Genomic DNA, 12,126 nt, shown 5'->3' with positions numbered 1-12,126 from the left:
TACTACAATGTATATTTTAACACATCAACTTAAGTGCCCTAAAAATTAAATAATTCCCCTAAGCAGAGGTTACAGTAAAACACTTCACTACATACTCAAACGTTTTGGGAAAACTGAATGAGCTACAGAACAGTAGCAGGAATGGATAATTTACTTTCAAAACAACTGAGGACTGTTTATGTTCTAAAAGTTACTGTCAGACTGACATAACAACTCTTATTACAGTCACTGATCTACCACAGCTGAAGAGCATGCCACAGAACACCCTACCTACATCCTCTATAGATCCCTCCTCGAAAAGAAACCCAAGCCTAAAGATTTTGACTTAAATGACAGCAAGAAAGATTTCTCAGTTCCAGAACAGTAGTCCTGGTTAAAAGTTAGTTATATTGAAATCAAACGGTCTAACATGTAATTGGGTAATTTAACTACAAGCAGCAGGAATTCGAGCTCCCATTCCTAGCTACAAGAAGCAGGCTACCTGTACAACGCACACTGGGATTAGTGTTAAAATTAGTTTCTGCACAAACCCTTTTAAAACCATATGCCTACGTATCTGTAGTTTAAAAAAAAAGACCTAAGGAAGGAGAAAATGCCGTACTTGATAAATACTTAATTGTAGATACGCAAATTGGGTCTGTACATTGCCTACAGATAACAATAAGAAGAATGAAAGACTTTCCAATTATTGCTGGAGCACGTAAAGCCAGGTGGCAAATTCAGTCTATTTAAGTCACATTTAACAGATCATTTTGACATTCTTTCACTGACTTAACATGACATAGGTATATACTTCTATAAGTTTTGCTAATCAGCTGTGGATCTAAGCATAGGCCTCAGTGTTCTGCTTATCTGCTGCCCCCAAAATGTCTCTAATGCACTGCTGCAGATCAAAAAACAAAAGGCATTCAGTTCAAAGGACAGAATGACCTGGATAATGGAGAAGAAAATTGTATAAACCTCCCTTGCTCCTGAATTCTAGATACTGGATCTCAAAAGGACACTGTAGCATTAAAGGGGCTAGAGAAAAATGTGACAGTTACGTGAAGTTTTGCACAAAGAGACTGAAAAGATCAATACTGTCAAGTAACTCGGAGCTTAATTATAATATAATGCTCTGCATCTCCTCCCCACAGCATAAGTGGACTATGTAACACACCAATTCAGGACACAAGTACTAAAAATATAGCATGAGTCAGAAGAAGCAGTGAAGATTAAGACAGATAACAAGAATATCTGGTTATAGCAGTTACTACAACAAACTCTAGAAGGAATAGAAAGCCTTATAATTTAGGGTTTAACCTCATCTCTAAGCTTTAAAGGTCAAGATCAAATTTTAACGGGGACAGATTACTAATGCTACTTTTTCCTGAAGTCTACAGCACCAGCCACTCTCTGAAGCAAACTATTAGACAAGATGTGCTTCAATTACTATTTTTCAGTCAAGTTTCCCCACTATGGAATTTTTACCAAAAAACTAACAGCAGTGGTATAAAAACAATTTCTTAAGTAGCTGCATTGATCTAAAAATGATTTTTTAAAAAAAAATGCAATTCAGGCACACAAACAATGGATATGTTTTAAGATCTGTTATTTTCAATGGTTGTACACCAATTTTCACAGGCAGGGTTTTTGTTTGTTTCTGTTTTACCATTGATTTCTTTGTTTCTAAAATCTCTACAGTAACATACAGAACCAGGTTGCACAAGCAACAGTCAAAACAAATGCCACAGCTAGTATGTAACATTAACAAAAGTTAGTCTCCTCTTTTTTCATCTATTAGCGTAACTGCAAAACAAAAGCTTAGTTATCACAGAACCTTTCCCCAAGAACAATAAAAGGATATTTTCAATGTTTCTGCGTAAGTTTTCATTGAGTTTTGCTTCAAGTTCACCAAGTTCTTCTTCTGCCTTTCTAACATCTTTTTGCAATTCAAGCCGAGACTTCCTTGTGTCATAATAACCCCCAGTCAAAGCACCACGATGGCTGACTTGATCACCTAAGAGCATAACAGAATGAGACTATAAACTGCACACTACATGCTCTCCATAACATTCAGAGCATTTTCTACAATACAACTTAGCAGATTAACTAGAACATTTCAACTAACCTACAGAAGCACTGCATCAGTATCAGTAATCATGTATGTATGTTTACAGTAATTAGGGAAATGCTTATTTCTGTACTCAATTTAAAGTGCATTTCCTTTCTCAAGACCAACACAGACTGCTATGATCTCCTTTAAGCATTAGCTAATTATTTTTTTAAATGAACTTCTGAAACCATGCAACTTGAAGGAAAAAAAATACTTGTATTAAGGGAAAAATGCAAATGCCTGGCACTAGCAGTTTAAAAAAAAAAAAAACCCAAACCTCAGATCTTCTGTGAGGGAGAAAACAAAAGAGAGGGCGAGTAATTAGCAGCATCTGTGGCTGGTAGAGTACACGGTTACTGAAAAATTAATCATTTCCTCCTCAGACATTCTTAGGAATTTTTTCAGATTGACTTTAAGAGACAAAAAGACAATAAGCCTGCAGGGCATATGCCCTCCAAGAACAGGCAATTAACAAGAGATACAGATTATTTCAGAGAACACAACATCTAAATGCATCTGGTAGGCAAAAGAATTCACCTTGCACTTATCAGTAATTAAGGCTATCCATTCACACCCTAAACACTGGTTTAAGTTTGTGGAGAACACCAAAAATACACCAGGAAAACAAATGCCTGCTAAATTGGATAAAACATAGTAAAAAATAATATAAAGCTTATATGCTTTACAATTCTCAGGATGGAGATACATAGCTACTAATTTTTAGATAAGAAAATTCAATGGTTTGTGAAGAAATTCTGTGGTTTTAAGCACTGTACTTAACCAAGTGCAACCTTGTACATCTTAGTCAAGTATACTATTATTTAAAATAACCTTATGTTGACAACACTAACAGACCGTGTTTAATGAGCCTTATATTCCAGGGATCCCATTTTTACAATAATTTATAAAATTGCAATATTTACCTTCCAGAGTAATACAATCCATAGTGAAAGCTCTGGCCAGCTGGGTAGACACTTCCATGCTACGACAAATCAGAGTCTTTCCAAAAACATGTTTGAAAGCTTTGTCAAATCTTGGATTGTATCTCAGTTTACTGATCATAGGAATAGCATCCTAAAGTGACAGTGATTTTAATGAGAAGAACATACTGATACAAATACGACAATACATTTCAACCAATTCATACACAGAATTCAAGAGCGCCCTGGAAAAAAAAAAAACTACCATCAAGAGTAAAAACAGAATACATTCTAACCTTATAACAAGAATTTCTAAAAGTTTAGCATATCTCAAATTCACTGAATAGTAACATTGGCTTCACAATCAATAAAATCCATCTAGAACTAAGACTTCTGGAACTGTGTATATCATTATTTACAAACAGGATGTCAAACCCTAAAATCAAAACACAATATTGTGAATGATACTTTGGAAATAAACAGCTGTCAGTTGGTAGAAGGATGACACACTGACTGAACATTCCCAAGACAAACACATAAACACTCTATGGAAATCAAGTGCAAGATTTTGCAATTTTAGCTTTTAACAGCTAGGCTTGAGCCTTAAGTCAACTAAGAGTCTGCCAGGAATCTCATCCGAGCATTAAATTGCTACTGAAACAAGTTGAGGAAGTATCATAAATCGGCAGTAAAATTTTTTTCCTCTAAAACATTGTTCCTTTCTGTAGAGAACAGGACACAAACATTAACACAATTTTACTAGTAAAACCCTCCAAAATAAGCACACTAGAAGTCATGATGGTTTCCTTTTTATTTTCTCCTATGTTTATCTGAGGAAAAAAGAAAAAAAAAAATCTATTTTTAAAGAACTTATTCTACCATGATTATTGTAGGAAGCAATTAACATTTACACAATTAATTCACTACTAAAATTTCAAGTAAGAGCAGATACTTTCTTGAAATATATTTCAGAGCTACTTTTTAAATGGTTGCCACTTAAGGTTTATTTATGCATTTTTAAAAACACAACTCATTTCCAATGACTTTGAGAAATTGTCCATGGCTATAACATGTAACACAGCTCTTCAGCTTTCATCCATGGCAGCATTTCAGTTTAAAGAATTACAATTCAGTAATTCAGGCAATTATTGATTATGAGGTTACAATAAAATTCTACTTTTTAGTATCACCTATTTACTTGTAAGGTGAAGTTAAACTTTAAAGAGCAAGTACCTGGTAAGAAAGTATTTTCCTATAACAGAGGGGTTTTTTATGTTGAGAAGCATATATTAGAAGTATTATTTAAATGCAGACATTCAGCAGCAAAGCAAGTGGTGGGCAATATGCAATATACGCAAACAATTCAAAATACGAGGCTTTGTAATTATGAAGTAGAGGAAGGTTCAAGAAGAATTCTAACTCACATTAGTCTCAGGATAAGCAGTATCTCTAACATCCAGCTTGTTCAGAGGGAGGAAAGTAACTTCTCCAGGAAGGTTCATTTTGTTAAATTCCATTAGGATCTTTGTACTGACCTCATCAGAATCCACAATGTGATAAAACAACCTAATTAACAAGGCCAACAAATAAAACTTTACTGTGCTAAAAGCACTAACATACTCATACGGGAACAGTAAGCATAGAAGTACCATTAAATAACATATCAATACAAAGGTGCATTGCATTTTTTTCTTCAAGTCTGTGCCTTAGAATAAGCAAGTGGATACACTCTATTCACTTCCATTAAAATGGGATCAGCCAGAAATTTTGCATTCCACCCTTGAGTCACAAGAGCAGCTCAACACGCGTACCATGTCACTGTACACACAGCCTTTTTTGGTTCAGCTGCACACCTCTGTCCTCCATACCATTTCAATATACAATATTCAGCCCTCTTTGCATGGATTTATAGAGTTTGCACCTTATGTCTCAGTACACAACAGAAACAGAAACCACATCTATCTCCCTCTGCATGACGGGACTAGCATCAGAGGGATTGAAATAAGTGATCTCTTTTGCAAGTTGAACTACAGTTTGCTTGTTACTGCTTTTTCCAAACTATGGGGGGCTGTCCTGGTTTCAGCTGGAATAGTTAATTTTCTTCCTAGTAGCTGGTATAGTGCTGTGTTTTGGCTTTAGTATGAGAAGAATGTTGATAACACACTGATGTTTTAGTTGTTGCTAAGCAGTGTTTATACTAAGTGGAGGACTTTTCAGCTTCTCATACTGCCCTGCCAGCAGAGGCTGGGAGTGCACAAGAAGCTGGGATGGAACACAGCACGGACAGCTGACCTAAACAAGCTGAAGTGGTTTTCCATACAGTATGACATCATGCGCAGGGGACACCACAGCTCAGGGATTGGCTGGGCATCAGTCAGCAGGTGGTGAGCAATTGTATTGTGCATCAATTGTTTTGTATATTATCTTATTATTTTCCCTTCCTTTTCTGTCCCATTAAACTGTCCTTATTTCAACCCACAAGTTTTACCTGTTCACACAGACACAGATGCTTCAGATGAGGGACTGCATTTCAAATTGTGGTAGCATCCACATTTCTATGTGATAGTTTGCAAGATCATGTCACCTCTGTTCTCCTTCCTGCCCTTATGCCACTATCTACATTTCATTAGAACAAGAATTTGCATTCAATACAATACTTATGTATTGGAATGGGGGACTGATCACACAAAAAGACAATTTAAATTAATTTGAAGTGTCAGATGCTGCAGGAAGTGGTGGATCACCCAACAAGCACTTACTTCTTCTAGAACACACATTAGACACAGATTCATTAACATTCAACGTCTTTTCAGGTAACTTATAAATAGCAGGTTTTGACAGTTTGGAGACCATCCTCACCCATGACATTTTCTAGTGTAAGTGAAATAATTCTTATTGATTGTTATCAATCAATCAGCATTGCTTACTGTAGAAATCTTCACACTGGAAGATGCCATCCACTTTATTCAATATAGCTCAGCCTCACCACCAATCCTTCTGGTAAAGAGTGTGGGTCTGGGGCCTTTTTTGGGGTCTTTCTGTGGTTTTGTTTTAGGTTTTTTTTAGACAAGATCAAGAGCAGCTAGGATTAATTTTTAAATAGGCAGAATTCTTCTTAGTTCCTTCTTGAAGAAGTAGCAGTTTGATCATGCTATATAGAAGGCACTTTGACAAAAAAAGCACAAGAGCTCAAGTTCACAAGAGTAACACTTTCAGTAGCAACTGGCACCAATAACTAAACTGTTAACACTGCAGCTGCTTTAACTTAACACTGAAAAGCACGTAATTACCTGTTCCCTGCAGTAACTTCAACACAGGTGTAGAAAGCTGGTTCACATTCAAAGTTATTCATCACAATGCCATGATAGCCATTTAACACATGCTGGTTTATGCCTTTTCGACGGAAGTGCTCCAACACTTTGTTTATGCTGTCTATACCATTCAAAATAGCCTGTTAAAATATGACTCATTATTGTACTGCAATAAAAACATGTAGAAGTAATATCCATTTTACCTTTAACTTTGTGAAAATCATAACCTTCTTTTTTGCCAAGCTTCTGCTAACTAACAGCTGTAACAGAAGATACCTAAATATTTGAGTCCACCACTTGTCAGGGTCTTTTTTTTTTTTTTTAAAGGTAAAAAGATATAAGAAGTTTTAAAAGTATTCCATTTCTACCTGGTCTCCTTACCTCCCCTCAATTACCTTGAGCTAACAAAACAAATTTCCAAGTAGTTCTAGAGCTATAAATATTTGAACAATTCAGCTTACAAATTTAATTTGTCCATCTTAATTATGACAGTAAGACCATAACCAGAAGAAATAACTGTCATACCTTTCAGATATGGCTATGACTTGTCCTTTAAGAATAAGAAGAAAAGCTTCCACAAGGAATTCTCAAATACAAGGTATCTTACCTTTCCTGTTGCTGCTCTGAGAAGCTGCTGTTTCTTTTCTAAATCCTCCCGCTTTGCAGCAAGAGCTTGTTGTTCTGCATTCTCTTCCCTCCATAGATAACTACAAAACAAAAATAATTAAAATATTTTAAGTGTGAATAAAGTCTGAAGATTTTTTCATTATTATTATCCTCGAAGGCTGCTAATTTAACAGGAAGGCAAAGTGCAGGAGTTCATACGTGGTTACATTTAAAAAAATCTACATGCCGTGTTAACAACTACACAGTTGGGGTCCTTCACATTGAGATTCAGACATATTTCCATTAAATACTAACTTTCTTTCGCTCTGTAGTTCATCCTTTTTATTCTTCACTTCATAGTATTTTCTGTCGAGTTCTTCAACACGAGCCTTCACTTCATTAAGATCCTGGTCCAGTTTCTAACACAAAGAAAAGAACAGTATGAAACCACAGCTCTCTATGTTAGAAAATCTTTTATTCAATACTAAATTACTACTTAAAATTCAGAAACAATTCCTACAAACGCCTTAACCAATTTACAACAAACTGCAAAAGCACTAAGAATAAATACATCTTTGTAAGGGAGCAGTTATCAAGGTGAAGTTAAGTAGACTGCAAGGCAGGTACTGAGTTAACCTGTGCATCCGGGTATTACAGTGAAATGGCTAAGTCACAGTAAGAAACTGAATAAAAACAGTAACTATGATACACATAACTATAGGTAATCATGCTCTGAAATAACATTTGTGGTAAGAACATACATACTAGTCTTGCATACCATGCCATACTGCTATTAGTCAAGAATCCTAGCCTGCTCTCCAGCAGTACTAAGTACTTCACCACAGCTGCTGTCAACAGCATGCTGTTTAAGCCAATGCACAGACACCCTCCCCTTGCTCATTTAAAACTTGCCATTTTCAAAGCAGCTCAAGGCTAGCACTCAGATAACGTTTTCATAGTTACAAGTGTACAGGACTAGCTGTGTTCTCAAAATGTAGCCAAGTTTTTCCAACCTAACTTTGCAAGCTCTCCATCACATTCACCCAAGACACCCCCCGCTCTGAACAACAAAAAGCTATAAAACTCTTAGCTTAAGCATAAATCAAACTTCCTGAAGGAGCAAAAGAAAACAAAGACATGTTCATAAAAGGAATCAAAGCCCACTGCAAATTTAACCTCTTCAATTCTGTAGAATTCCTATTGAGCAGTACAATACAATTATAGTCAGTGGTAAATTCCATTTCTTTCATTCACCAACTCAGAGAATCATTACTTTGCAAATGTGGGCCCCACCCAAACAGTATTTTAGCAGAACACCATTGGCTTCATACAACTACATTCCTAGATTTTGTCAGACTGATCCTCAATTTTGGTAGATATATTACACAAAGACCAAGAACACTGTCTATCAGCACATGCAGGGTAGCAGCACTGGCACTGGATGCTCTCCCACCGCAAGCACAGGGGTTTTCACTCCCGTAGCTCCTAGCAAGAGTCATATTTTTGGATCGTACTGCTGTATTTGCAGTGTAAGAGCTGTTTCTAAATGGAAATTAAAATCTAAAAGTTATGCAGATAATACTGAGCCAGATTCGTCTTCTAACATGCATAGGGATGCAAATTCTAGCCAGCTGCAATTGTGGTGCAAAGGTGTGGTGCTTGCAGCACAGTTTAAAAGATCCTCTGTTTAGGGAAAATAAGAGAAAAATGAAAACAACCAATGTAGACCTCTATAAAAACATAACAAATTGTTATCTATATGAAAGGGCCATGTTCAACATAGACAAGAGCAAGGCTGATCTAAGTCTGTCGTGGTTTAACCCCAGCCAACAACTAAGCACCATGCAGCTGCTCACTCACTTCCCCCCCACCCAGTGGGATGGGGGAGAAAAATCGGGAAAAGAAGTAAAACTCATGGGTTGAGATAAGAACAGTTTAATATAACAGAAAAAAAGAAACTAATAATGATAACACTAATAAAGTGACAATAGTAATAATAAAAGGATTAGAATATACAAGTGATGCACAATGCAATTGTTCACCGATTGATGCCCCGTTAGTCTCCAAGCGGCGATCCCCCCTGCCTCCACTCCCTCCAGTTTATACACTAGATGTGACATCACACAGTATGGAATACCCCTTTGGCCAGTTTGGGTCAGCTGTCCTGGCTGTGTCCCCTCCCAAGTTCTTGTGTCCCTCCAGCTTTCTGGCTGGCTGGGCATCAGAATCTGAAAAATCCTTGACTTTAGACTAAACATTACTTAGCAACAACTGAAAACATCAGTGTTATCAACATTCTTCACATACTGAACTAAACATAGCACTGTACCAGCTACTAGGAAGACAATTAACTCTATCCCAGCTGAAACCAGGACAAAGTGTCTTCCTGAAAACTCAGGCCAAACACTTTGGGGGAAGTACCAGAAAGTCAACATACAGAGTTAAGTTAGATGCAGTGCTAAAGGCAATTTTGGGTTTATCTACAGATGTTTTCAAGAATACATTTTTGAAAGACCACACCCAACCAGAAAGTCTCATCTTGCTTATAAATAGGCACTAAAGTCTAATTGTCCAAGATTAGATTGTTTAACCCTTCTCTCAAAAATACTGAGAAGTAATAAGATGAACACTTACACTGTACTGTTCCAAATTTTTCTCCTTGTTTGCCTCTGTATCCTCTAAATCCTTGTGTATAGCTGCAATCTGCCGCTTCTTGTCATTGATGGCTTGATCTAAAGACTTCAGTTCTTTCTTTATCCACTTATCCCTTTCTTCTTTGGAAGTAAACTGGCTTCCTCGACCTTGTTTTGCATAAAGATCTGTTCTTTCCTGCGTAGCCTGTGCAAGTCTATTTTGAGAAGGGAAAGACACACTGTATTATAAAGAAATCTTGAATTTAACAGCAAGCATGAAAAATTACCATAAGAATTTTCAAATGTGTGTCAAACCAGGCTCTAAAATTTAAGCACCAAATCAGTAACAAAAAGAAAAGGATCATGTTATAACCACAAAATCACCCAGAGGACTTCACAAAACAAAAAGTTGACAATAGCCCACAAAAGTGGTTAAGCTTAAAAATTAATTTCACCAGATACTGTTCCCCTCCCCAACAATAAAGGAAGCTTTTTATAGACCGTCTGTAAGTACATATATAGCTTACTCATTCTCAAGCAAGAAATACAACTGAGTTAATTGCACATATGGATAGTATTGATAGTATCTTGGGGTTTTTTTTAAATGCTTTGACTCCCCATTATAAAATGCCACAGACCTAGCAATTCCCCTCTCTTCTTTTTCTTTTACACTGTTGAATTTTGGCTCCGTTTCTGCTAATTCTTTCTGCTTCTCCTCAATTTTCTCAAGAAGCTTTTGCCTCTCTTTTAACAGTCTTTTCTGAAAGTCAAACAAAGCAGTATTTAAAGTTAGGTAATATCAGGAACTGTATTACTAGATAACTACACCCTTCTAAAGAATAATTTAATCGTAACATTGCAAGTTGCCATTGCTTATCTGATAGTATGCTGTTTCAACACTTAACAGAAGTTAATTCAGTTCCAATCGGGACAGCAAAGAGGGATGAAATGAAGAATTGTCAAAAAGCTAAACTATGCAAGCAAGGAAGGTCTGTATGGGCCAAACAACAAAGTTCGAATTAGTGCTACAAACAAAACCCTTCTTCCCAATACTTGCAGCAATTAAGATCAAGAGAATTATAGGTGCTTGATTTTGCAACATGCAGGATGACAAATAAAGGGTAACACAGCAGTCTATACTTACATCCCCTAGAAGCACACTAAAGACATCACAAAAAACTAAGGTATCTGTCTGGCAAACCTCAGAAAACAACAAAAGGCCACAGTCTAAAACCAAAACTTCAATGTACAGGTATACTACCTTGTGCCAATGCCATTGTAAGTCTTCACCACTGTTACATACCCTTTGTTCACTGTTGCCAGCTAATTCATCCTGCAGGTCTTTAGCCTTTAGCTCTAATTTAGTCCTCTGTTTAATCTGCTCCTGTCTTTCAGCGCTAAGTTGTTCTTTCTCTTCTTTCATTGCTGAAATCTTCGTCTTCAGTTCTCGAACTTGCCGTTCTATTTCCTATGCAAATTTAAGTATGTAGTATCTTAAACACTGCATGCACATTTCAGTGTCTGTCAAGACTCCTAAGATCGTTATTAGGTAGTCACGATACACTAAAAGTGTGAACAACTTCTCCCATTTCCAAACAGGATGAAAACATAAAATAGAATTTAACACCGTTTTACAACATCCCCCCCTCCACCCCCACCCCCCCAACAAAACCAACCCATAAAGCAAAACACACCTCCAGAGAGCCCTTGTTAAAAGTATTTTTACCTCCATTTTATCTCTAGCATCTTGCTGTGCATCTCTCAGCTGCCTGGATTTCTCTCCACTTGTCTCCCGTTTGGCAGAAAGCTGTACAGAAATATCACCAATAGCTTAAGTAGCAAGATTCTGTTTTAGTAGTAGTTCCAGAAAGAAAACAATTTGTTATATTAGTGAAGAACATTGACAGGATTCTATCAAGGAATGCAAGGAGATGTTGTCAAAAAGCAAATCAACAGCTCATGTTATATTTTGCATTAGCCAAGATATTTTACCTCATCAAGCTTAGCTCGGGTTTCATTAAGCTCCTGATTATAAATGGTGTATTCTAACGCTCTCCTCATTTTATCCCATTTCTGGTACTGAGCCAGCTCTTCTTTCTCCTCTTCTAGCGTATGCAGTCGCTCCTCAATGTATTTCAACAATTCATTGATCTTCTCTCGCTTGCCCTCTTTAGAAAAGATGACAAGACCAAAGTTCAGTTAAACACTAATACATTCCCACACCTTTAAAGCTACCGAATCTCCTCCAGTGATTAACTATTTGTCAACAGTTATGAAATGTTAAAAGGAGAACCCATGTCCAGAAGTTCCCCCAAAAAACATCCTAACAGCAGAACTGCTGATACTAGTTATGTAATGCAACACAAGCATGTACTCTCTTGACTCACACACTTAAAATAATTATAGACTACACTACCACTTTAGTGTTTGCATAGCAGTAGGTATCCTGATTTTTTGATCACTGCCAGCTGACATTACTCATGTTTTGAACAGTACAAATATCCCTGTTAACCTAGGTAAAAAGTTTTATTACTAAAAGCACACATGAAATGACTTACTAA

The 12,126-nt window shown here is 36.7% G+C and overlaps 1 protein-coding gene across 1 annotated transcript in view; it reads right to left on the bottom strand.

Annotated features, from left to right (window-relative positions):
- The window catches only part of SMC3 (structural maintenance of chromosomes 3), a 28,354-nt gene that overhangs the window by 6,354 nt on the left and 9,874 nt on the right, over positions 1-12,126 (bottom strand). Inside the window, exons 9-19 of the mRNA XM_075026366.1 lie at positions 11,558-11,733; positions 11,292-11,372; positions 10,869-11,033; positions 10,204-10,325; positions 9,567-9,780; positions 7,248-7,351; positions 6,934-7,033; positions 6,306-6,466; positions 4,440-4,581; positions 3,019-3,169; positions 1,847-1,999 (exon numbers count right to left, since the gene is read on the bottom strand). Coding sequence (XP_074882467.1) covers positions 1,847-1,999; positions 3,019-3,169; positions 4,440-4,581; positions 6,306-6,466; positions 6,934-7,033; positions 7,248-7,351; positions 9,567-9,780; positions 10,204-10,325; positions 10,869-11,033; positions 11,292-11,372; positions 11,558-11,733 — 1,569 coding nt within the window. The remainder of the gene's footprint in view (positions 1-1,846; positions 2,000-3,018; positions 3,170-4,439; positions 4,582-6,305; positions 6,467-6,933; positions 7,034-7,247; positions 7,352-9,566; positions 9,781-10,203; positions 10,326-10,868; positions 11,034-11,291; positions 11,373-11,557; positions 11,734-12,126) is intronic.

The sequence above is a fragment of the Buteo buteo genome, chromosome 4 (assembly GCF_964188355.1).
Source record: "Buteo buteo chromosome 4, bButBut1.hap1.1, whole genome shotgun sequence".
Classification (NCBI taxonomy): Eukaryota; Metazoa; Chordata; class Aves; order Accipitriformes; family Accipitridae; genus Buteo; species Buteo buteo.
The sequence above is the reverse complement of the archived record's forward strand: the minus strand, read 5'-3'. Positions and strand labels throughout refer to the sequence as shown.